Source organism: Ammospiza caudacuta, chromosome 3 (genome assembly GCF_027887145.1).
Source record: "Ammospiza caudacuta isolate bAmmCau1 chromosome 3, bAmmCau1.pri, whole genome shotgun sequence".
Lineage (NCBI taxonomy): Eukaryota > Metazoa > Chordata > Aves > Passeriformes > Passerellidae > Ammospiza > Ammospiza caudacuta.
Window position 1 is genome coordinate 24,683,738 of NC_080595.1, and position 26,941 is coordinate 24,710,678.

Sequence of the window (26,941 nt, forward strand, 5' to 3'; positions counted from 1 at the left end):
TCTTAGGAATGGTGGTTTCAAGTTTGGTTTGTCCAGCCTGCAAATCAATCTAGTCAATGGCTGCAGTGGCCCAGGACACAAACCTGCACTAACACTGCTAGCGCCCTCTTTATGCCATGGAAATGTTTATTTCTCTCCTGCTTTCAACTTTCTCCTAATGCAGGAGTGCAAGTGCAAAGTCAGGCACTCCCTTGGAATCTTGAAGAACAAAATTTTACCTAAATCATATGTGAGGAGGTTGTTACACAAAACAAAAATGTAAACATGTATTTTTTCTTTTCATGGCTCCAAGTTCCCCAGTACACTGTAACAAACACTATATTATTGACTATTCATCAGATATATAGAGTAATTAAAGGGATTGATTGTGGTTTTTTTTAAACTTACTGCTTATTGTGAAAATCTAATTGCCATGGATTCAAGCGCTTGAATGCTTTTGGTTCTTATCTTATCCTGGGAGGAAAAGTAGGACATAAGAAATGCACTTATTTATCTATTTTAGAACCAGTTTTAGTGGGGAGGAGGAAAGAGAAATGAAGGAATCACCTTTAGTCTGGTATAGCTTTGGCTGATATTCTTCTCTTTTCCCTTCCTTACAGTATGTAGATGAAGAAGATCTTGTCAATGTCATCAAAGGCTTCAGCACTGTCACCAAAGAGCACACCACATTCACTGACACCCACCTCTGAAGAACTAAACCAGCTTTTCTAGAAAGTGGAAGTGGGTAACTTGCCAAAAGCAGCCTGCATGGCCTTTGCAGGCAGGGATAGGGCTGCTGTTTCCCCACCCCTTGCCCTGGAGTTAATAGATAAAACTGGTTTTTGGGAGGGGACTGGGGAGGGAGGGTAAGTTGGCCTTTTTTTCAACATCCCTTTCACTGTGTAGTAAAAACTGTGAGCTAGCACTGACACCTCAGAAAGGTAAGAGAGTAGTTTGACAATCCCCCAGTCATACAGTAGCAAAAGACTGAAGGTAGAGGCTCCCATCTTTGTCTCTCGTCCAGCTTTCCCAGCTGAGGAGGGTTGTAGGGGCAGGGGAGGGAGGGAGGGGGGGCAGGGCAGCATGTTTGGTATGGAAAAGTCTTTTACATGTCCAAAAACCAGCATGTGGCTAAAAGGGGCCTGCATGGCCAAATGTCCATGTTTTCTCCTGGCCTGACAGAGCTCCACCACAAAATTGTGTTCATGTACAGGTGAATAAACAGCACTAAAGGAATTCTTATGAAGTTGTTGTAACCTTTGTGTTCTCTCACTCCGTCTTCCCCTCCCTCTCAATTCAAGTTAAAAAACCCAACAAAACAGGTCATTAATAAATGCTGAACTCCAAGCATGCTTTTTCACTTGCTGTCACATCCTTCCTTTCTCCTTATGTATTAGTAATCCACAGGCAATAAAACTTGTTCACCATTCACAGTAAACTAGGTGCAAACAGCAAGCAGCCAGTGTGACACAGGTATGAAATACCATGTCAAGGCACTTGAAATTGAGAATTATTACACCATGACAGTAAACCTACTCCCATATTCATCTCTGTCCTTTTGCCAGAGAAAGTGACAAGGAAGCCCTCAAGAGACTGCCAGTTGTGTGTATTCTGCCAAGCATATTTTTATGCATTCTCTCAGTCACAATCAGCAAAATCCATCATCTGATACCACACATTTTCAGAAAGTACAAGCAACACTCCTCTGGCAATTTATTTGGACTAAGAGGCAAAATCATATGCTATTTTGGATAGCTTCCTCCTTAACCTGCACAAAACATTTCAGATATCAGACAGCAGCATAAAGAGCAAGGATCCCATTCATTAAACAAGACTACAGAGGCAGCTCTGTGAATTAGGCAAAATCCGCCCAAGACAGCAGCAGTGCTCTAGAGCAACGTGCAGCTGCATCTAAAGGGCATCCTCTGCTCAGCAACCAAGTTTTTCTTTAGCACTGTCCCTCTCCCCAAAACAAAAATAATGACAACATATCACATGCCTGACCACGTTTACGCAAGAATGCACAACAATATTTTGGACCAAGTACCGTACTACATTTTGGAGCATTACATAAAGCCACACATGGATGTGGACAACCCTTCAAAGCTTTGGCAGCAGCTAGGAACTTTCTCATAACCTTACAAGTTTTATTCTGAACAGAATAAAACAGAATATTTATACGAGAACAAAATCTCACTCAGGAAACAACCCACACCATGTAACATCATGCCTACTACCAGCCAGAGGGCACCTGCACCTTGTTTTAGCCACCAGACACATTTTCACAAGCCATAGTCTTGGCAGGATGAGTCATTCTTCCGGTGCCGTGGTGAAGCAGCTGTTTTTGTAGGTGATGGAGAAGCTGCACCAGGTAATTCAGGCCCACCTTCAGCAAGGACTGGTGCCGAGGCCAGGAGAGGCACTTTCTTTCTTCCCAGGAAACCAGCTCCTTCAAATCCCATTTTCTTTTTGCTTTCTGCTTTGGTTTCATTCTCTTCTTCTGGTCCTCTTCTTTTGAGATCCAGAGAATTCTCTGGCAGGCGGTGAACCTCTGTACTGCAACACCCGCCTGCATCTGAGATGCCTGTGCCTCGCACTTCAAGTGCTGTTGACTGGACTGCCTTCCTGTCAGCTGCACTGCCCTCAGCTGATGCCTTCCTGGCCTCTGTCTGGCTTGAATTCCCATTTGCAGCAGCAGCTGCCTTTTCTGTTGGGCTTTTGCTGGACAAGTTAAAAGCCTGGAAGTCCCGGTAGCTGTGAAAGCTCTCTGTCCGCCTTGCTCTTGCCAAGAGGGGGCTTTCTCTGTATGGCCTCACAGAGCCATACGTGGCCGTTTCATGGATTGTTTCATGGTGCTGCAATTGGAGGCTTCAGAAAACACAAGAAGAGCAGATGTTAGGCTGAGAACAGCAGCCAGTGCTTCTGCACACCATTGCTCCCACCTACCACTGCAATTACCACTACAATAGCAATACACTCATCACAGCCACCACACAAAGGCTTCCAGATCACTTCTGATTCTCAGAGAATACTTCAGTCTGCATGCATACAAAGCAGTAGAAACCAAGGAGTATGTGTATGTAGTTTAAGCTACTTAGGGCATGAATTCAGAGGCTTAGCTACAGCCTTCAATTCACCAAACCCGTTTGCCTACCTGAAAAGCAAAACCTTCAGTGTCTGTGGCCGGTGCCACCCTTGGTGACTTACCTGGAATTAGATTCCCGAAGCCGGTTTGGCTGAACAACTGAGGTGGCAGGACTGATGTTGGGTGTGGCACAGCGAGATGTACTCAAGTCACACTGGTCAAGCAGCTTGAGCAGCTCTTCCTCTGTGGGGCCGCCAACATCTGCAAGAGAGAGAGCTCTTAGAGGCCAAGTCCAGTTACTGCAGTCAGGCACATCTGAGGACACGAAAAAGAACCACACCACAGTCCTGGCATAACACAACTTACCTTTGTCTTCACTCTTATTAACCATGTCCATAGCTGTGGTCAGGTCCCACATCTGGATGCTGCCATTGCAATGTCCAGTGAAGAGGTAGCGGCGTGGCCGGGAGCCCATCCTGCTGGATCCTTCACATTCTCGCACAGTAAACGATGAGATGGTAGTGCAGTCAACTGCCTGGATCTCACAGATCCTACAGGAAGAGAAATCCCAAATTACCTGAACAATTGCACCTGGCAGAATTTGGCAACTGGTCTGAGAAGGCACCAAACTTGCCATCAGAAAAAGACCTTTTCTCCAGATGAAATTCCTTCCCTTCCCCTGCATGACTGGCACACTGCTCAGCTGCAGACAATCCCTTCCCACCCACAGTCCATCTGCACTCTTACTGCTTGTTTATTAGGCAGCCCCCACATGTTCTATGTCTATTTGCCATTTGCAATGATAAGAAAGCTAAGGCTCTCTCAATAATGAGAGAAAGCAGCCCCTTCATATGCTGGACACTCTAGGAAACTAACCTGCAGAAACAGTCCATTTAACCACAACAGTTATACAAAAATATATACAAAAAAGTCCAAAGATGATATATCTATAATGTAGATGTTATCTATAAAGATAACTTTTGTCATATCACAATTGCAATTTCAGTTGTGATGGCAGACCTCTATTGCTTTTTTCCCCTTTATTTTAGAAGCTTATGAGGAGTGATGAGAAGAAGAGGACTCCCAAAACTAAGCTGCTTATGCTCTGGGTAGTTTGTTTTACTGGCCCTTTGTAGTGAACTTTTCACCCAAGCAGTGCCAAAATAAGTCATAGTGTTGAGGCATTAATGTTTTCATCCAGATTCAAAGTTATTAGGCAAGATTTGCAAAAATGAAGCATAGAACTGAGATGCATTGTCATTTTCTGATCTCTTGTCATCTTCCTAGCCTAACAGGAAGAAAAGCAGCTGTGGATTTGACATTTTTTTTTACTATGTTGGCAGCAATGTTAGTAGAATATTATGAAGTCAAGCCTAAGAAAATAATTGAATAGATGACCTAGAAAACAGGACCTCCATTGTAAAGGTTTTAATATCTTCAAGGCCAAGTGCAAAAAAAGAGAGAAGTCCATTTGTGAGCAGCATAATCCCTGCCACCAGTAATTTCAGCATTAGTTTTGAAATCAAATGTTAGCATGGTACCATGGCTGAGAGTCACATATTCTGTAGAGGCACAGAAATGTTTGTTTTGTGAGCTCCATCATGAATTGAGTCTCTGATATCAGACTTCTCAAAAAGCCTTTGAGGTTATAGTAATCGTTAAGTAACAGTTCTGTTACTGGCACACACACAGAGCTCAGCCAGAGCTGTCAAGCATAGTAGAAGACTGTTACACAATCAGCATGGAGCAGGGAGACATCACCACCTGAACAGGCCTAGTCTTGACTCTTTCCCACTTAAAACATGGATGTACCTTTTCCCAGTTGAAGACAGCCTTACAAACAGCTTATTCGTAATGGGAACAACTTTTTGGATAAACACCTGCTGGTCATCACGTTCACCAAAGGGTCCTAGAGGAAAAAAAAAGGAAAGATCACTTGTTTGTTTCAGTCCCCTCAAATTTTTCCCCAAACAGTTCTGAAGACCCAGACTCATATGAGTATGACCACTGCAATTTTAAAGTATCAAGAGCAGGAAGCCAAAGATGACCAGTAGCTAGCAAAAGCCATCCAATGGTTAGCAGTCTCTACAGATCTAAATCAGTTTTTATTCTTCTAAGGGACACACATTCTTAAGTTTGCTGTGTGTTCCTGGAGGAATTACTATGTTAGCACAAGCCCTACATTAGGTCTCTATAATAACAGTAAGTAATTTGTTATTTTGCAGCTCCTACATGTCTAAAGGCTTAATCAGATTTCTTGCAACTGATCCCAGCCTGTGTTCAGAGGGCACCCTATTCATCAAAGGTTCATTTCCAAGGCTCAGACCACCAAGGAATCTAAACTACCTGTCTACCCATATTTACCAACACAAATTCCTTCAGTATACCTTGCTACAGCAAGTGCTAGCACTCTTTGCCTCTGCAGTTGCAAGGCTTCAGTGAACTTTGTCACCACTTCAAAGTCATTTAAGATTTTTTTCCATACTTTGTTTAACTCCAGCTGAACAGTGAACTAGAATTTGCAGTAGACCAAATGTTTGCTATGCTCATCTGCTTAATACAGTCTCCTGTGCTTTCTCTCATTTTCTAGTTAAATCAGAACTGAAATGCTACATCGGTTTGTTCAAGGGAGAGGTATAGTGTCTGTGTTCTAAAGAATTTTTTGTCTCTTTTTCTGTCATTCAGAGTAAGTATACTCACTCTCTAAGCCTAAATAATAACTCCAAGTGAATCTTACAGATCCTTGCCATCATTTCAAAGGGAGAGCTGTGTATGAGAGCTTACACCCATCATCTTGCATGTTATAGGGCTGAAGGTCTGTTAAACCATTATATGACTAGTGAAGGTACAGGCACAGCACAAACCAGAGACATCCTACCAATGTCATTTCCAGAGCAGTAACTGCCATGACTCTCTGCTTCCTCCAGGGATAAGATTTTGAATGATGCAAGAGGGGTTGAGCCTGGCTGAGTGGAAATCATACCCCGGAACCGAGTCACAGTCCATGTCCGGACATGGTTGTTATCAGCACAAACTAGAACGGAAAAGATGGGCATTTACAAGGGATGACAAAACATTCAGATAAACTTCTCTAATGATCATCTATATGGATAGTATTTCAAGACTGAGTGATCAACAATTTAGTAAATGTGAGGTCACACAGCATCTCCAGACAATTTTCTAACAGTCTACAAATTCTTGCTGATGTCCTGTTTTCTAATAGTTTTGTTTCTTTACTCAGAAATTCAAAAAACTGAGATAGGCACAACACTAGACTAAGGTCTGGTCTAGCATCCTACAGCCCCTTTCAGTCCCCTGTGTGCAGATGCTAGGACAAGATGTGATGACAGCAGCGTGGCAGCAGAACCCTCCTCACACAACAGCCCTATTCCCTTGAATTAATTCATTAGCTCAGTTTTGTACATAGAGGTGGTGCCCTCTCCTGGTACTGAGGGTTTAGCAGCAACTTGCAGGGGAGCAGATGACCTCTGGGCTGTTTATTTGCAGTATAATCAGATACCATGCTCCTGATCCTTTTTTTAAAATAACGGGATAGCAGCAAGATGTAAACCAGTTCTCTGCCATGCCCTGGCTGCTGGATTCTAGATGAAATAGATTTTTACAGAGGAAGGATTGATTATGCTCAGGAACGTGTCTTACTTGCATCTTCTCTGCAAGTAAGATATGTTCCTAAGCATAAGACCAGGACAAGAAGAATAGCACAACAGACTCTGGGAGACTGCAGAGAAAAGAAACAGAGTCAACAACAGAGCCCTTTGAAGTCACAGGAAGGCTTTTTCTAGGGCCTAGGAGGAGATGGTGCATATTTTGCTGGGGCCCTGAAAGCTCCTTAAAGGCTGTTAAAAAAAAACTAGTGCTGAAGGACCTGCACACAAACAATAAAACTTGACATAGATACATTTGTTTACAAGCCCTTTTATTTCTACAAATGGCAACCTTGGAATAAGACACAAATGAAAGAGTGAGTTGTTCTAGTATGTGGTCAAATAAAACTTGGTCCTTTCAGCTGCTAAAAGCTTTGAAGGAAGCTTACTTTAAGAAAGAGGATCCAAGCAAATCTAGCCCTTGCCTTATCCCCAGATCTGTCCAACTCATTTCTGTCACATGTGGGAATGATGCAGGTTATAGAGCACAGCATACAAACACTGCATTGCTCAGGAGGAGGGAGAAGCACCAGTACCCATCTGTGCACACATTACCTGACACGAGGTGTTTCTCTGAGAGCATGATCTTCGTGACAGGGCTTCGATGAACCGTGAAGGTCTGAAAGAGCTGAGGGCCAGACCCGACTGTCTCAGGGTGCTGCACAATCACCCTCACTGCTCCAGAGCTGGTGCCATATGCAATCTCAATCCAATTGCCACTTACACCTACAACAAGCAAGAGCACAGTTGTTCCCCCAGGAATAAAAGCTAGGCTTATTGGGGGCCAGGGAAGGAGACAGCAGAAAACAGTATTTCCAAGCTTCCACAGAAAGAAAGCTATGTTTTTTAAACACTGTTTACTCATTATTTTCCCATAAACACTTTGCCACTAAAATGACCTCAGGTTTGTTTGATTCCATACTACATGCTTCAACAGTGTCTTAACAAAAGCTTCTTTTCCCATTCTCTCCTCCCTCGTGAAAGAAGAAATGGATGAAGTCATATAGTCAGATGTTTTGGCACTCCTCACAGTGATATGGTCTATAGGTGCCATGTAACATTTATTTTTCTGCTTTAGTTGGAGGCAAATGGGAAAGCAAAGCAAAACAGAAAGAATTACAATTTAAAAAGTCACTGTGGTATCCATATTATTATGTGAAAGTAACCACTTTCTCCCAGTCAGGGCTCTTTTGAGTTTTACTTTGCTTTGGGTTTTTGTTGTTGCTATTGTTTCTCTTTTTAATTTAAAAGATAACTGCACCATAATTTAAAAAAGCATCATCAAGCCACATATGGAAATGTTTCTTAGCTTATTGGTTATAAAGTCAGACACAACAGCAGGGTTGTGTCTCTCCCTTGCCCAGTCCAGCACAAACTATTTCAGCAAGTACAATTCATAACCTAAGTGCCTCTCTGGTGCAAAAAGCTTAAAACCTACCAAGATATATTAGGCACAAGCATTAATATAGGAATACATGGAAGTGTATGTACCTATTTATACAGATTACAGGTGTAAGGCAAAACAGCTGTGACTAGTTGACTAGTGTTCATCATTCATTTGGAGATGATAAATGAAGAAAAATTCTTTGTTTATGTCAAGGCCTATCTTTAACCCTGCTAAGCATCACGGAAAAGGAAATAGGAAAAGTCCATTTAGAAAACAGAAAAGCACATTTCTAACAAACTCTCAGTGAAGAGACAGTGGTAGAATACTGACTTGTTTTAGGTGTGAGGTAGACACTGAGAGCTGTTATAGCATCATTGGAGGGATCATGGTACAATTCTGTCACAAGAAGATCATTGTCTTTCATTCGAAGTGGGAACTTCTGCATGTCTGTGGGGAAGAGACATTTACTCTCATTAGACTGAGTTGTTGTGATGCAACTTAAGTCAACTAAAGAGTGTGACAAAAAACAGTAGCATCTCCTTTTTATTCCACCTTGCTCCCATTTCTTACCTATATAGTAGATAGAACCATTGTTACAGCCCAGCAGCAGGAAAGACCCAGCAGTATCATAGCTTGTGATAGGAACAACATCCTGAACCTAGCACAAATAGAAAGGAAAAATAATAAATCAAGACTTTAGGTTGTTACTTCCTCAGTTTTCATACATTTTTGGTGTATTTTGTTGAACATCATCTGAATTTGGAACTGGACTGAAGCCATTGTGCACACACTTGCATGCACAATGGCATTCTTGAAGTATTCCTCTACCAAACTGGATCTGAAGTCCTGGAGCTCAGCAGACAAATCAGCACAACTGCTCTGGAAGATCCTTCTCTGTGTGAAGGAACACTGCTTTGAGAGTTGCACCTACACCATGTCTTCAAAAGTAGATTTTTTTTCCATATGCCAGTGAGTGTGTTTCACCCTTTCTGTCCTCTCCCTTCTTCCATTTCTGACAAGTCCTTAAGAGATTTCTGGACCAAGGAACTAGATGTTACCACTCTATGCCTTCTTTTATCCCAAGTTTTATCCCTCTGCCAAACTATGGAAATCTCTGCCTCTAGCAGATATAAAATGAGGGGTAAAAATTCTTGTTCCATTACAGTTTCTCACTTCCAACACACAATGACACCAAGCAAACTGGAAGACAGCCCTGCCATATTTTACCTACTGATCTACAACTGAAGGTAGGGATTATATGTGCCCTTTCTTTACCCTCTAGGATTAAAAGGAGTGTTTATTCCTCCAAGTGGGACAGAGATTTCAAGCAAAGAAAAAGTTTAGCTTCTCCTAGGTCAAGTGTCCTATTTCAAACATTTTTTTTTTTTACTTCAGCCCTGAGGAGGAAAAAGCCAAAAGCCATTTTATCCAGAGCAGTCAAACACGCACAGTGTCATGGTACTTGTTCTGTACTCTGTGTTTCAGTCAGTTAACTTAATAGACCTTGAATTCTAATTAATGGACATTTCAGCCCAAGTCTTCATTTCTCTATGACCAGCATCAGCCTTCCAATTGCTATAGAGACTTGAAAAATAATTTGCAAAATATTTACAATGAATCAGCCGGATAAAAGCAAAATAAACCAACCAAAGAAATTTCCTCACATCTCAAAGAGCTTGGACTCTAAAACAGTACCCCTTCCTAATTTAAGGATGGTCTGTAAGCCCCTAGAACATTTTATCTTCTTTCCTTCTGCAGCAGAAAGAATTGCTTAGTGTTCCTAGATAGGAACACTAGAGATGATTCAGCAGCTGCCATCTGCCAAGATGTGAACTTTCATTAGGAAACAACATGAGAGCAATCCTGTACAACAGTCACTGGTAAAGCATGGCCAGTGAGAATCATCACTTTGCCTAGTAGGATTTTCTGTGCCACTCTTCTGCTTTATGTTGCTTCTTACTCTATAACACTTTATATTCTGCTTCCTTTAAGCTCTCCTTTGCTAAGAATTCTATTACTAATGTATCTAGCACCCACACCCTCCTCCTCCTCCTTTTAGCATGCAACTGAACTCTGCCAGAGGAATAAGTATTAGGGAAGCCACCCCAGTAGTCTGCTAAAATCTCCAAGAAGGGAAGAAGATGCAAGAACCAATAAGATGCAGAGATCAGAATTACATCTTCAGGGTGTAATACATCAGAGATCACCACATAAGTAAGAATAGATTTGCACAAATAAAAGTAGAACTTAGAAAGACATCAGCCTGAAAGAAGATGAAGTTGTTGTTCTGAAATGGAGCATCAGCACACTGTTCTACAAAAACCTCTCTCACTGAAGGAAGTATGATTGCATCCTAAGTCCAGAGCTGTGGACAACTCATGGAAAGCACTCAGTTAAATATCAGATATTCTCATTAGGAATTTCAAGATTAACCCTGCCACTTTACATCTTTATGGGGTTCTTCAAGAAAAAATGTGTTCTAAAGGGATATTAAAATCTACAGGAAGACATTTGTGGGTTGGTTTTTTTTTACTAGCAAAAGAGCCCAAGATACAGAAAGCACCTTGAAATTGTATTGTTTTGGGATTTTTGTTTGTTGGTTTGGTTTTGTGTGAGTGCGTTTTGTTAGTTTTGTGTTTGGTTGACTTTGTTTGTTTGTTTAAAAAAGGAGCTATTCTCACCCTCTTGAAAAAAACCATCCAAAATGTTTTATAGACAATATAAACCGGTATATATATAGACAATATAGACTGGTATATGCCTCTCAAAGATTTCCTCCTCTCCAATAAGAAATGCTTTCACCAAAGGAATAGTCAGTCAAACTAAGAAACTATTCAGGTGATCAGAAAGATTTCTGTGGCTTCCCCAAAAACAAAGATGATGAATGGGACAGTAGAGTTTTTTTCTTACGACTTGCTCCTTTAGAAAATAATGTTAAACACCAGCTTGCCACATAGCATTAAGTTGTTCCTTAACAGAAAATTTCAAAGGCATCAGTAGAACTTTAAATAATGTTTTGTTTTATTCAAGGCCATACTAATCTCTCTGTCTCTGATGCAGAAGCAGAGTTATCCCACACCTTTTATCTATGTTATTTGTACCAGTACTGTCACTTAAGGGTCAAATCAGAACTCAGTCAGCAAACAGTGCAGCAGCCTCAGGCCAGTTCTGCCTCTCAAGATTTGCAAGACATTTTGGGGATTTTCAGTGCATCCAGGTTTTGTGCCATACAGGCATACATCCAGCTGCATTACAAGCTTTGTTATTTGCATGCTGGACTGTTTCTCAAACTCATACTGACTCCATGGATCTCTCTATTTAATGTGCATTCTGACAACAGGAATCAGTGCAGCCAGAAGCATCCACACACAAGACAGGCATCATTAAGTACAGTCATGTATTTCTGTTGACAAAGAGCCTCCTATTGTAAAGCAGCTTTGAAGATCCCCAGATACTAAACTGCCTTCTTGTTTTCTTTCAGATGGTCCAGAAATTGCTGTCACACATTCCCACAATTTGATTTCCTATGATGCTAATGAACTGTTTACAAAGTTAGTAATCCATAAAGAAGTTTAAATACACTAGTACTTGACATTTATTACCCCAAACCACACCACATCCTTTCATTTGAAAGCCTAAAAAGCATGCTTCTTAGCAACACCAAACAAGGCAACATTCTGCTCACAGGCACAATACCCAGGTGATAAACTCCATAACACAAGCTTGGGCTGAAACCACTGTGATTAGTATTTCCCACACACTTTTACATGATTTTATTCTCCTTTTACTAGAGAGGCAAAAGTGTAAAAAGTGATGTGAACATTGAACAGACCTGCCAGTGCTGAGTCACAGCGTTCCACACTCCAACTTTCCCTGTATGGCTTGTAGCCACCAACTGGTTGCCAATGAAGAAGAGAGCATCTACAGGCACTCCAAGACTGAACACTCCTGCAAAAAATGAAGAGACTGTGAAGCTCATCTAAAATAAAGAGAAAAGCACAGTAACAATGGAATCTTTCCATTATTATCAAATCACATTTATTCCAGAAGCAAGTAAAGAACAGCCAAAACTGGGTTTGCAGTGTGCTAGGTGAGGCACCATGCATGCAGCAAACTGGGTTCCAATGAATGGTATTGTGATGCCATCTCTGCTAATACCATCATTGTTTGGAAAGGAGAAAAGAGGCAAGAGAAGCTAAAAAGCCCTTATAAAATTTACATTTTTCTACAGCCATCAAGTTCTCCAATGGCTTTAAAATAAATTTAAAAACTATATTACAGCAAACAGAAATTTTTTTTGTTTTGTGGGTTTTAATTTAGCTGTGACTATGAAGCATCATTTAAGAAGCAGTAATATCATGGGTTTTGCAAATTTGTGACATACTAGTTTGCAATTACCTGTTAAAATATTACAAATTCTTGATGATGGTTTTTTAGTAAGTCCAGTAAAGTAAAAATATTTTGAAAATGGATTTCAGGAATTAAATATGACTACAAGGCTTCAGCCTTATTCTTTTGAAAAGACTGAACAACTCAAATGTGACCATATTTCTACAAATTTCTCTTTTAGTAGAAATACTTGAACTCAGAAAAATAAGCAGCGTGCAAAAGCCTACTTTCTTTTCGTTCCCAGATCCATTATTTGGTTGCAGTCCATAAGCAGAGAGTACAGGCTAACAGGCTCTTAAAACTTGAAGCTACACAGGGAAGAAGTTTCCAATCATCACATACTATTCAAATTTGGAAGATAAAACTTACCAGCAAATAAATGCTGGCCTTCCAAGTAAGGGAAATGTGTCATCAAGAACATTTCACTTAATAAAAATCAGCACAGTGCAGCTCCTGACAGGCATTGATGGCTGCGGTTGTAGTTGACCCTGACATCTGAGGCCTTTCACAAAACTGATCCTTTCTTTAGAGCTTCCAAGTCTCATCATAGATCCCACATGAATAAGTTTAACTGAACTGTGACCTTGGATAGCATACCACATTTTGTACTACTTATTGGCCATGCATTTAAAAGTTACAGCATACTCAAAAGGTCTGAGGTAATGTCCAAGTTTGCCAGCTATGAAGTCCAGCAAACTGGCCCTGTAATTAACTTGGTTTGTAAATACTTCTAGGCTATGTTTTTCTGCCTTGTAAGTACAAAAATACTGGGGATACATTACCACACCAAAGTGTCAAGCTTCATTTCCTATTGCATCCTGCTCACTCTAGATATTTATATTATTTCTCACTAATATACCTTAACTGTAGCAGTTAGATGTTGTCTAAACAAGAGTATCCAATAGCTGGAAAATTCCTCAACATTGTTTAGGACAAACTCAAATGAACAGACTGTCATTCCCACACAAGAATCAGCCCCTGTAACACCCAAGAAGGAATCTGAGGAAGTTGTTCTAATTATGGTGCTAAACTATTTTCCAGGGCACAATACAATCATTCAATGCAGATAAGATTCAGCAGTACAGGGCACATGAAAAAGGCAGTAATAAAAAATCCACAGAAACAACTAGAATTGATTACTCCAGAGAAGGACGAGGTTCAAGGAAATCAAGGAAGACAGCTTGAATGGTCTGGAGGAATTTGAAGTGTCAGTCCTGCTTAGGCTCAACAATCTTGAGACTTGTCCACAGGGGAGACAACACTATGTGTAATGACAGCCTCTTGTCCTAAGGGTCCCTCTCAGTAAAATAGTGCTTACAGCAGCAAGCCAGCAGCAGTGTCTTATGTAAGTAATATGGAAAGGGGAGAAAGCGCTCTGGGAGAGCTCTATCACAGAGCTGCCAGCCCACACAATTTGCTGGGGATGGTGTTGCCAGGCTCCAGCAACTGTTTGGAACAAGTAGTTTCTTTCACAAGATGACAGCACTGCACTGTATCTCTAACACAAACCAGCACTGTGAGCATTTGTCTCCACAAGGAAACAAAACAGCGACATTCAAGTTACAACTATTAAACACAAGCATTTTTTTTAAACCAATCAACATGACCTATTATCCACATGAACAGCAGTACATTTTGGTCAATGTCAGTCTGACTGGGAGTTTCATCCTGCAGGCACTTTCTGTCTGCTTCCCCCCTCCTCAAGCTCCAAGTGGAATTACTCTGTTTCACAGGGTCACTTGAATGCAGTATAGCCTGATTAGCAAAAGTCCTTGTTTGAGTTTTGCTGCCATTTTCAGTCATAGTCTAAGCTATCAGAACTTTATGATACTGGCATATTTTAGAGTTTTTATTTGAACTAAAAATCCACTTATGGTTTTTTGTGTCTCTTTGCACTTGATTTTAAAAAAATCCAAGATGCTGCTTCTTGTATCTTACTGCAAATCCCAAGGTACTACAAGCAGCTAATGAAACCAGAAAATGCAGGAGGAATGTAATGGCAGAGTGCTTAAAGCAATGCCTGTTACAGGAGTACAGCTGTCACACCAACTCTTCCCTGTCCTTAAGATTCAGTCAATGGGAGCAAAGGAAAAGAAAAGGCTTCTCAGATCTGATAATTACTCACTGCATTTATTAGAGATAATTTCATATTCAACTCTTAGACACACCTTTTGTATTTTTTTAAAAAATACAACGGAATCTCCTTTTCCATTTTGCTGACCATGATTATATACAAGAACTCTAAGAGTCACAAGTAAAAGAGCAGTACACAGCTAATACAAGACCTTTGCCTTTCCCCATCTTCAAATGTGACTTAGTGTTTTCACACATTCATGCAGGGAAAAAAAATGCAACATCCATTAACATAGCTGGAAATTGCCTGAGAATCTGTCAAATGAGCTCTTCTTTAAAGGCACATGGGTCAAAACTTGAAATTGGTAATTTTGGCTTTAATTTATGGCTACTATAATTCTCAAGGCTTCAACTCTGGAAATACATCTAATAATAAATTAGCTCAGCATTAAGTTTCAGAGAAAAGTGCTCACATAACCAGATTGCTGTCACACTTTGTTAGCAGTATCCAGTGCCAGAGGAAACAGACATTACTGGCATAGCAGTGGCTATTCAAACACCAGGGATTAGGCTAGAGGAAGTTCCAAATCCTGTTCCTTTCAGTGCCTCCCAAATTTGCCCTATATTTGAACAGCAATGACTCAGACAAGCCTTCAGATAATACCAGGGAATATTTACTTCAGGAAATGTCTTCTTGCTGTTTCTAAAGTGTACAATTGTGTGTCCTTCAGTGCCAAGGTGTATAAGCAGTAATTCCTGTATGCTTAAAGGAATAGTGTGGGCTTTTTTCCTATCCTGACACCCAAGTTATAAACTCAAGAAATTTTCATCTTCCACACTCCATTTATGAACCACATTTGACAGAGAACTGAAGTATTTTTGTCATCTCTGTGTAAAAATGTGGCTTTAATAACACAAAGGAAAGAGCAAAATCACTTTGTATCTATAGGTTTCCACCTCCAAAGCTTAGTTCCTTTGTGTTATGGCCTAGTTCAAATGCAAGTCTAGGGAAAACTTAAACTCTTAATTTGAATTTATACACAAATCCTCAAACTGAACAGTAAGTATTGGTTACTCAGTGCTCTTTTATTCTCCATCTCTGACTTTGAGACAGGATTCCTGGTGCAGAACTGAAGGAAGTTAAAACACTCTAACAGGTTGCTGCACTATAGCTTGTTTTGTCCATCTGTGAAAGTGAATACTGAACACCAGAAATCACACATACCTGAGAACAAGGTCTCAGACTTCCTTCTTGTTAGAAACACACACAAAAGAAAAAACAAACCAGGTAATGATAGGTACCAATTTCACTGCCACTACCACCATCTTGAATGCTCCACAAGATAATGCTACTCTCCGAGGCAACTGCAACCATCTTGTCCTTGTCTCCATGAGGTCCTCCAACCACCTTGGCATTGAGAGCCACCCGCTCAATGGTCCAGTCCAGATAGGGACTGGTGAACACCTGCTGCCACCCAGATGACTCTTTGATTCTGGAAGGGCAAAGGGGAGAACAGGAGCAGATGTCAGAGACTCAGGAATAGATGGCCCAGGCTAATCCTGAACCAGTGTGGATGACTCAGTCTTACAGTCTAAGCCACAAACTTCAAATTCTAGTGAAGAACTACAGTCTACAAGAGCTGCATTTTCCCCCATTTTGAAGTCTGATATTGCATATTACTTCAGTGCTTTGCAGTTACTGGGCTTGTTCTTACCATAAGCACATCTGATATGAAAGTTACAAGATGAAGCCAAAAGCTTGGGCTAACAAACACTAGATAATGATGTTCAGTGTAAGACTTTAGAAGAAAACTCTGTTAATCTCCTTATACATCATGCAAGAAATCAAATCATGCTTTAGCATAAAACTCTCCTCTCCAGACATATTTTCTATTTATGGTGTACTGTAAGCAGATAATACTGAATTGACTGCAAGCTTTATTTTTAGAGAATAAATTCCCTGTGCATTTTTAAGACTTACATAGTGTAGGCACAATTTATCTTACTTAAGTTCAGGCAATAATTTAGATACTTTGCAATGGAGCTAAAGCAGACTAGATCTCTGCAGTCAAGTTATAGAAAATTAAAAGCAAAAAGATATGTGTACTTTTTAGCAGTGTTGCCATTATTTCACTTCAGTGTTGCATCCTGCCTGGAGCTGAAGCATCCACCATGCAACATGCAGAAGTTGTAATGAATAGATTTAAGAGCACAATTGCAGTAACAAGACTTTGAATGCAACCAAGACATTATTGCAAACCTTATGATCAAATTTTAAAAGACTTTTTTCATACTTCAAAATTTAAAAAAAAATATCTTTAAGATGCCCTGTACTTTGATCTAGAAGAACGAAGAAGGGAAAATTCCACCATTGTATTCCTAGAGCTTCTTCAAGTTTTGGAAGACAAAAAGAATACAAGACTGCTACCTTGAGTCTCTGAGAAGAAAAGCAGCACATTAAACTGGCATGTTGACCTGCACTCTCTCTCACCAGCCATTCAAGTCTGACATGGTTCATCAAAAGCATCACTAATGACATAATTTCAATGGCAAAAAGTCTTGTTAAGTAGTTTACCTAGCAGGAAAGAGGCAGAATCTTTCAAAAGGGAGCTAGCAACCAAGGAAAACAGTCAGAGATAAAATCCTAAAAAGGGGACAATTAGCACAAAACCAATTGCCAATAATTGCCTCTTTCTCTGTCAGAAAAAAAACATTAAGCAGAGCAAGGAATACACATTTAATACAAATTAAAGCCAAAAAGAATTGCAGTGGTGCATGTAAGTTAGATGTGATTAAAGTTACAAAGTTTAAGGAACTGAGTTAATATTCTAGAGAGTGAATAAGCAGCAAATATAGCTTTAGCTTGGCAGTGAGCAGAAAGAAGCTGTTCACATTACAGTCTTCTCCCCTATTTTTCTGAACCACAGTATGACAGCCATGTTAGATTGGTCTGGGCAACCGTTCTTGTTAAAACATTACTTTCCATCCAAAAGACAGCCACCAATTAAATCAAGACTATGAGACGTGAACTAAAGAGAGCTTCCGTAATGTGGAGGTGCTGCTTTACTTCACCTGATCTTAATAAGAAATCAGTTTGTTTTCAAGACATTGATGAAATTTTTCAACCATCCAAGTGAAGTAGCAAGTATTTAACACATCTGCTCAGCTAAAAAAAGCTAAAGACAAGGTAGCAAAATTATTAGCAAAAATTCATTAACTGTTTCAGCTTCCTTGACAGTGAAACATCACAGACTGTTTCCAAACTCACAGCAGGAAAACTTTTTAAATTAATTTTCAACTGAAAGGCCTGCTTTAAAACAGTTGTATCAGAGTCAATTTGCAACTTTTCCAACAGTATCAATACTGACATCAAAGCAAACTTTGACTTCCTATCAAGCTTTTTATTTTCACCAAAAAACAAGTAGCAACTCATATTTGTAGGATGAGACTGAATGCATTTATCTACTGCTATTTCAGAGTAAGCATTTTGCTTTGCTCTTAGCCAATAATAATGATTTTTTTAGCTTCCTGTAAACTGACAGGCAACTCTATTCCTACCTGTAGCAAACAGCAAAATGGGCATAGGCAGCTACTATCCAATTGTGGTGGCCAGCTACTATTAGGACTTTGCGTGGGTCCACAGGAAATCCTGAAAACAACAAAGCTGAAGTTAGGCAAGTGACAAGTATTAGATGAGCAGAGACATCTCTAGCAGGATAGAGCTCTCTGCTAGGATGTGCAACAGAAACTTTGATAATTAAATTTTCAAGAATCATTTTCAGCAAGATTCTAGTTCGCAGTATTGCTCCTCACAGCCTTGGTATGCTACAGAACTAATGCTTGAGGAATGCACCTTATACCTCCTTTTACCCAGGGCTGCCTGCTTGCAAACCTCTAGCAGCTCACTAAGAATCAGCAATTCATATCCTTTCATATTACATAGATTTGCCTTTAACATAGTGTAGATTTTCCTAACACTGCTATGATTTAGAGGTTTACGACAGAAATACGGCACTTTTAACAGCATCATTTTGCTTGCAAAGTCAAAAGCTGGAAAATGACAGAATTCAGGTCTATCTCACTTACAATTTTTCTGTGCAGACTACCTTTACTCTAAAAACTTGACTCTTTCAGGGCAAGTGAGGCACCAAGAACAAGGAAGAGGTAGAAGAGCAGGAATTAGGCCCTGAAAAAAGACCAAAGAGACAGTGGCCACTCTGGTTTTTATTATGGTTTTAGTACAGTATAAGGCATTTGTCTAAGGGGCCATGCTAAGACTGCATGAAGAACTTTGATTTGCCTTTCTCTCAAGCCTCGCACCTGGACTGTGAAGCAGTGAGCCTTCAATACTGTATAGGGAGTAATCTTTAACTATATATTCAGCAATTTTAACCAGGCAAACACAGAATAGCAGATTTAAACCAGATACAGCCACACAGTTCTTTTTTCCCAGAGACAAGCATCTTTGCAATTTGCTTTGATTTTAAAACTGCCACTCCTCACCTAGTCGGACTGTACCTTCCCCCGTACCAGCAAGCGTAGGCTGGACACCACCTCCATGCATCTCACTCTCACTCTGGCCCGTTCTGATGTCACTCGGTGGCCCAGTAGTATTATTTATCTTACGGCTGGGAATGCCTATCAAAAAAAAAAAAAATGGTTTGTGTTCCTCTTTAAACGTCAGCAATATAACAGATGTTAGTTCACTTTAGAAATACAGCATTAACATGTGTGCATTTCGATGAGAATTTAATTTATCTGCTACAAGAAACAGGCAATACTGTAACACTTAGACAGGAAATGCTTTTGCTATCTATGTTGACATGCATCATCTCAGGAATTATCTTCAGAAAACTTGTCAGTAATTGGCAAGATATCCTTTAGACTCCTGGTTAATACATGAAATGCATTCATCTCTAGAGAGAATTTTAAAAGTCTAACAAGTACTCATGTTGGTAAAGGAAAGCTCACTAGTGGTGATTTGTCACTAGGCAATAGGACACCCAAGGTACTTTATGTTCAGAAAGAAGAAAGCACCCCATGCTGATGACATTAAACTGAAAGGCTCCTGAACAACCTCTGCTCTAGCCTACAACCAGAGCCTGCACACCCCCTGCCCAGTATTCTAAACATGCTGTTTGTTACAGCACAGAGATCACAAGTGACAGCAAGCAACAGCAGACCATGACTACAAGAATACCTGGAGGAGGTAGGTAGCCATGAAAAAGGACACTGCCACATGATGAGCGTTCCAGTTCTTCACACAGTAGCAATCTTCTCACTAAGGAAGAAACCCAGATATGACCACAGCTTTCACTTCCTTGAAAACATTACATTATCTCAAATATCCTTCCATTTTTAAAAACTTTTACTCTGAAAATCTTCAGGGTCACAACTGCCCAGGATTTGTCAGTAGACAATTACTACAATAATAATTATAAGATGAGCCCAAATTGAGAAAAAAAAGTTACCTAAAGGAGTGATTCCATAGAATTCAGCTTCATGCCTGAGAACATTAATACTCACTCCCCTACAGAAATAGGAAAAAAAAACCAAAAACCAACATGAACAAAGTGAGCCAATACTTTGAATATAAATGCTTGCATACAACAGGATATTACAAATCTAAATGTCAAGCTACCTAACAGTTTATAGAATTACCACAAAATGCATTCATCATGTTGATGTTTGAGATTTTAAAGCAATCTTAATTTGACTCAATTTTCATTAAAATAAAGATACAGAAACAATAAAGAAATATACTGCAAGAAGTGGCCTACATTACAAGAATCTACTAACAAAACAGAATGTCACCATTTCTGCTTCCACCACAACATACATATACTCTAGGCCTGGCCCAACATCTGTGAGGGAGCTGAACCACATACCAGGCACCCAACCAGATGAGTAAGATGAAATATTCATCACTTGAAGACACACTTTGGATTGAAATGCACTTCTTACCGCAAGTCTAACTCCTTTGTGCGAAGAAAATTTAAAATGGGTGCAAATGCTGCTGGATCTCGATCAATAAATATCTGCAAAGAAAAATTTCTGTCCTTGAGTACTGTTATGGAGCAACCATCAGCTAAAGTGCTATTTTATGCTCAATGTGGGAAAGAGGAGTTGAAGATGAGAAAGTGAGCAGACAAAAAAAATTCAAAGATTTTGAGCATCTTCTTTGTTCCCATTATTCTACTGTCCAGTTATTGAACTTTCCTATAGGACATCTATACAAACACTGTTGCATATATATATATATATATATATATATATATATATATACGAACACAAATAAATGACACTTAATAAATTTGTTCTTTAGGTTCTAGTATCTAGAATGGACAATGGATGCTTTCACTTTCTAGCATGTCTTCAATATGCAGTAACTGTAATAAGATCTCAAGACAGGTTTTGGCTTTTTAAAATTAAATTACCATCAAAACTCTACAATTTTAGCAAAGTACTTGTGTGCCTTACTATTGCATAAAAAGATTACTATAACTATAGTTTCCCCTTTAAGAATATCACCCACAGACTGAAATGGCCATGGTTACATGTTTTTGCCAAATAAAAAAAAGTGCTACATTTCCATGCATTACTCAACTACACATGCAATGCCTGTCTAATGAAAATCACACCTCACTGCAATACAGCAATTGGCATTAGCTCTGTTTAAGAAAAGCAGAGTTGCTGTTTCTGCATTACCTACATAATGCATAATTAGCATAGAAGTATGAACATTGTTCAGTTTCCCTCAGCTTGAAACAAAGATGAGAAGCAAGAAAGCCAGAGGTGTCACTCATTTTCAATGAAAGTTTAGCCTGACTCAGGCAGTGTAATTCCATTAGCACCCACAGAGAAAATGCTTTAGGAGAGAACCTAACCAAAAGCATAACACTGAATTAATGAGTTACAGCATGTTCATTACTCACAGCACCAGTTTCATCCTTTAGTGTTGAAATTCTTCCGCTCAGCAAACTGAAAAACAGGAAACCTTCATTAGATGTCCCCCAGAAGTGTACTGACACAAACATAGGGTAGGAACACTCTGGGTCAGTTAGCTCTCCTTGGTTAGTTTTTGGTAATAGAGTTTATCAGAGCAAACAAAACAGCCAGAATGCTGGAGGAGTGAAATATCTCTCCTGGACAAAGGAGAAGTGTATGCACACCTAAGGAAAGTCTCAAAGCTGCATCATAATGACCTTCAGATCTCCAAAGAAAATAGACACAAGCCTGAGAGGATGAAAAAGTTTTCCCAGGCCCTTAGAGGGCTGTGTAGTTTGTTAAAATCTAGTTAAATTGGTAAAAGCTGCTGAAGCAAAAATGATGAGTAAACAACCCAGTCTGTAAGGACTTGCTGGACAAAAGTGGCATGAGTTCATTTTTACACAATTCTGCTTCAAAGTTATTCTCCCATCAGATCAAAGTACTTTTTCTCCAAATCCATATAAAACACAATGTCAAAATCTCATTTTACAGATAAGATGGGCATCAACACCAACATATTTCATTTGATTCTGGATTACAATTATCTGAGATTTTTCAGTATTGGATAACTTTCAGAACAACCTCCTTAGCATATTTTGTGTTGAGAGACTGGGGAGCAGCATGAGACTTCCTCCTTGTTCCTTTCCTTGCATGCCTCAAAGAAGGTGACATTTCCCTGGCATTTCATTTATCTGAACATTTCAGCAAAATAGGAACAGGAAATGTTGCATATGTCAGCTGCTAGGCTTTTATTGGGAAAGACATCTAGAATATGAAAATTAAATGTAAGGAAGAAAATTTGCCAGCATTTAGGTCTTCCTCTGTGGCTTTAGTATTAACTGGGGTGATAGAGGTACAGCAGCTGCAGAACAAAATACAAACCTGCAGAACTAGTAATGGCACTGATGTAAATAGAGGATGTTCAATAATTCAACAGCTTCTGCATCACAAGTTAAAACCCTCAAAACTTTGAGGTAACTCAGAGTAGAGCAATAACTCAAAAAAACCCCAAACCAAACCAAAAATGTTAAAGGCACTGCTAATGCATATGGCCAGTAAGATCACAATTAGAAACAGAGTCACAGCCAGTGGCATGTCCCTTTCCTGCAGAACTGGAAGTTATTTCCACAATACTCCATCTAAAAATGATAAAATGACAGCTCCTCAGCACATATGAGGAGCTGCCATGGCTACATTCAAGCAAGAAGATGCCTCTTGGGTAATAGCTTACTTCAAATTAATCTGTCCCATTGCTTGAGATGGGGAGAAAAGCATTAATACGATTTACAACATAAATTAAGAACTGAGAACATTTTTTTAATGACTTAATTTGTGTTTGTTGAATGTGATGATATATTACAAATACCTGGAAAAAAATGAGTCTGGAATCCACATCAGTGTTTGTCTTGATGTGCTGAACCTATGAAAATAAAGTTACAAGTTCAGAATCAACTGCAAAATTGGAAGCAAGACTGCTATATCTAAAATTCCTTGATTTGTCCTACAAAGCTAATATCAAACAGGTTTGGGAAGTTTGAGATGGTTAAAATACCTGCAACAAGTCAGAAGTTGCAGATTCTTTGCACAGATTGTCCTTAAGCATGAAGCAGGACCATCTGGAGACCACAAAAGTAACATTCCTTATATGTTTGTAACACACTGTCCCAAACATCCTGTATTTCCTGGTTCCCACACTTCAACACTAATGCTTGCAAAAAACCTTCCACAAAACCCAAACACTGCTCCACACACAAAACCCTAACAGTAAAATATATATTTATCATCAGTGTGCTTTATTTGTCAAAAACTGCACACTACTCTGCTGCTCTTAGGACTGAAAGGGTGCTACATTATGCACTGCAAAAGACTACAGTGAGCTTCAAGTTAATATTTTATAGGAACATGAATTATTTGCCATTTTGGTATTTGGGCCCCTCTTGGGGAGGAGGGAGGGGCAATAACAATAACAGTTAAAAGAAAAAAAAATTTTTGACTCTGAATCATATTGTGAAATAATACAAATGATAATATTGCTTGTGATGCCAGACATTACTTTACATAATAAATAACTATGGATTGTTTTATACTACTTCTGGGTCTGGATTTAACATGAAGGAAGACAACTGAACTGGCAGCTTGGACAATGAGCTCATGCTCTGCATCACTCTCTGGCTGTACATATCCTCTTACTAGTGCTGAGACTAAGAAACCTCTGGTGACCTCTTCATTAATGGAAAACAAAAAGGATATGCAAAAGTAAAATTCCATTGCAACTTGCCATTTAGTACAGGATTACAAAATACAAAATATTTGAATGAAAATAGTCATAATTTATATAATTTTCACTGCTAGTATTTTCCAGGTTTATTGGAGGGGGGGAAGTAAACAAACCCATCCCCATTACTTTATGCCCCAAAAGAGACAGAAACACAGAGGCTGTGTGGAACTATATAAAACATGGATTGTGCATTTGCTCACTGCAAAAATAACAATGGCTAATCTGTTCTTTACAGAAAAGCTACAGTGTCAGTGTTCTAAGCACAAGCATGCACAAAGCCTTTTCTGAAAAAAAATAAAAAACACTTCTCTAATATAGTTCTAAGTACTTTTGCTCAGCTTTTCTTATCAGTAATACAGGTCACTAACTCTGTCTAAGAGTAAGGGATGATAGATTAAACGATATTATAGCATGTGAAAACAATGAATTACATTAATTTTATCCAGAATTAATCCAGATACTACTTGTTACTATAAGGATTGGTGCAGCATCACCATCATCCTCTTTCAATTTTATCAGTGTGTTCAGACAGCCCCAGGATTTCCTGTCTATAATTTAGCACTATGGTACCAGTTTAGTAAGCAATAGCTCATACTAACATATACTTTAGAACTTTTAATCCATAGGCATTAATCTATGTAAACAACCAGACTCCTCCTTTCCAGATGCAGAAAGAAGCTCAGCCAGCAACATTTACATGCATCAGTGTGTCTGCAGCTCCATGCAGCGGTCAGACAGGCCTCTTATAAGGAAAACTAGGCAAACCCAGGGCAAAATCCTCAAAAGACCCTTAGCATATGACAGCTTAAAGTTATTTGAAAGAAAATATAGGCAACTGGAAACAGACGTGACAAGTGAAAGCTACAAAACAACCATTTTCAAAGTCTATTTTCCTTGTAGGGTTACATTATAACCAGAGATACAGAGTCAAAATAATTCACCCAAATTGATACAATAATTTCTGTGAACATTAACTTGCAAGAGACTTTTGTTCTCAGTAAAGGAATTCACTGAAGTTGTGACCGGGAAGTGACGGAGCCATCACACACACGAGAGAAGACCTGACCGTCCCAGGGAGCAGCAGGGACCTCGTGTCTGAGCATGGAAAAGCTGCTCCAAAGTATAACTTGTGTCAGAAACAGAGGGGAGTGCTCATTTCCTCCTCTCATACAATTCTACAAACAACACTAAGAGTTTCAGGTTTCTAGTGGGAGTAATGAGAACTACTGAAGAGGAGGAAACGTGTACAGTACCCTGCTCTCACCCACTTGCTGTGCACATCTTCCACTCCACTATCAGCTAAGAGTCACCGGCCCTTGCAAACTGAAAAACACGGCTCAGGTGTAGTTTCCAAAGGACATGGGCACTACAAGGGAAGCTGAGCTTGCAAAAGACCAAAACTTCTCACACAGGAGTACTACAGTACAGTCTCTCTATTAAAGGGGGAATATCCATGCACACATTTCCTACTGCATACATCCAAATGTTGACTATTTTGCCTTATTCTTCCCACCTCTCTGCGTAGGCAAGCCTTCTGAGGGTGCGCATTTCTTCCCTGATTACTGCCTTTCCATAATTCTCTCTTCTCTGCAGAGGCATTTAATAAGGAAAGCAGCTTTAAGATTACACAGGTAATAAAATCCTAAAAGTTAAACTGGCCTGTAATTTCAGATACAGAGTTCACTGAAGAACCTTATGCAGCATAACATGAAATCTGGTCCAAGCCTACATCAAAGTTATCCTGAAAGAATCATTACAGGTGAGTTTCGCCTGTGCAGGTTACAAGGAGTTTCTCTGGGCTGAACCAGGTTCTTAATGTCTTACTAAAGCAAAGAAATTCTGCATGGGTTTCTATGGCATTCTGGTTTAAGAAAGGCTGCAGCACACAATTTAGTTAAAAGATCGAGTCCATGCTCTGAGTAATGCAAGAAAATTCTTAAAATAGCAGTAGTAGTTCTTACTACTTATAGCCGTCTCCACGTTGTGCTCCAAGCAACTACTAGGGAAAACACATAACTTCAGTTTCCACGAGCTACAGTGATCTGAATGATTTCATGCCTGAGCATTTTGACAGGAATGTTTGCACTGTTTATCACGCAGATTCTGACTACAGCTGTCCCACAATTCTCTGCCTCAGCCTGCCAAACCTCTACATCTGCCAGCTTCCACACTTCCAGCGTACATTTGAAAACAATACAGCTCTTTATTCTCGTTGATACCAGCGGCATCGCATCAGCGATTTTAATATTTTAGTCTCTGAGGCTGCTACACAGACTGCTCACTAGCAGCCTACGCATGTGACAGCAGGGCAAAGCTTCTATCCCTGAAGAAGCAGGATTCCGGGAGTCTCTAATGTGTATGTAGAGCAGGCTGCCCTGGCACCGCGAGCAGACACCACGCGGAGCTGCCAACCCCGTGTCCGCCTCGGCTACCCCCGGCCCCGCAGAGTGCTGGGGGAAGGCTCCTCCCGGCCGTGCCGTGTCCGCCTTGGCTACCCCCGGCCCCGCAGAGTGCTGGGGGAAGGCTCCTCCCGGCCGTGCCGTGTCCGCCTTGGGTACCCCCGGCCCCGCAAAGTGCTGGGGGAAGGCTCATCCCAGCCGTGCCGGGGCAGCACCAGCGCGCAGAGCCCCGCGGGGCAGTCCCCGGCGGGCCGGCACCGCCGCCCTGCCGGGCCGGGTCGGCCGAACCTCTCCAGGGCCGGGCGGGCCCGGCAGGGCCGCTGGGCGCTGCCCCTCGCTCGCCCCTCGCCCGCCGCCGGCCCGGCCCGGCCGCTCACCTGGTGCCGCCCACGTTGAGCTGGATGATCTCCCCGCTCCCGGCGCCGGCGAAGCCGCCGCCGTTCCCCGCCATCTTCCCCACCGCCTGCTCCAGCCGGCGCCCGCCGCCGCCTCCCACCGGGACCTCGCGGTCGGGGGAAGCAGCGGCGGAGCCCGGCGAAGGCGGCGGGGAAGGAGGCGGCGGGGGATCGCCCAGCGGCGGCCGGGGCAGGGTCGGCGGCCGGGCGGGCTGCGGCCGCACGGGCTCCCGGCGCTCAGGCCCGGCCGGGGGCGGAAGAGGCCATGGCAGCAGCGGCGGGAGGAGAGGGGCCGGCGCGG

General features: G+C 40.8%; 2 protein-coding genes across 2 annotated transcripts in view; one reads left to right on the forward strand and one right to left on the reverse strand.

The window, feature by feature from the left end:
- USH2A (usherin) overlaps positions 1–689 on the forward strand; it is a 372,150-nt gene extending 371,461 nt beyond the window's left edge. The window contains exon 71 of the mRNA XM_058801041.1: positions 600–689. Coding sequence (XP_058657024.1) covers positions 600–689 — 90 coding nt within the window. The remainder of the gene's footprint in view (positions 1–599) is intronic.
- KCTD3 (potassium channel tetramerization domain containing 3) lies at positions 1–26,941 on the reverse strand. Its single transcript, XM_058801042.1, has 18 exons — positions 26,623–26,941; positions 22,935–22,988; positions 21,514–21,559; positions 20,543–20,616; positions 20,050–20,108; positions 19,779–19,859; positions 19,082–19,216; positions 18,137–18,227; positions 15,881–16,071; positions 11,949–12,064; positions 8,687–8,774; positions 8,447–8,563; positions 7,285–7,455; positions 5,943–6,098; positions 4,877–4,973; positions 3,431–3,615; positions 3,187–3,325; positions 1–2,847 (listed from the first exon to the last, which is right to left on the reverse strand). The coding sequence occupies exons 1-18, from the start codon at positions 26,694–26,696 to the stop codon at positions 2,262–2,264; spliced, it is 2,460 nt and encodes an 819-aa protein (XP_058657025.1). The 5' UTR covers positions 26,697–26,941; the 3' UTR covers positions 1–2,261.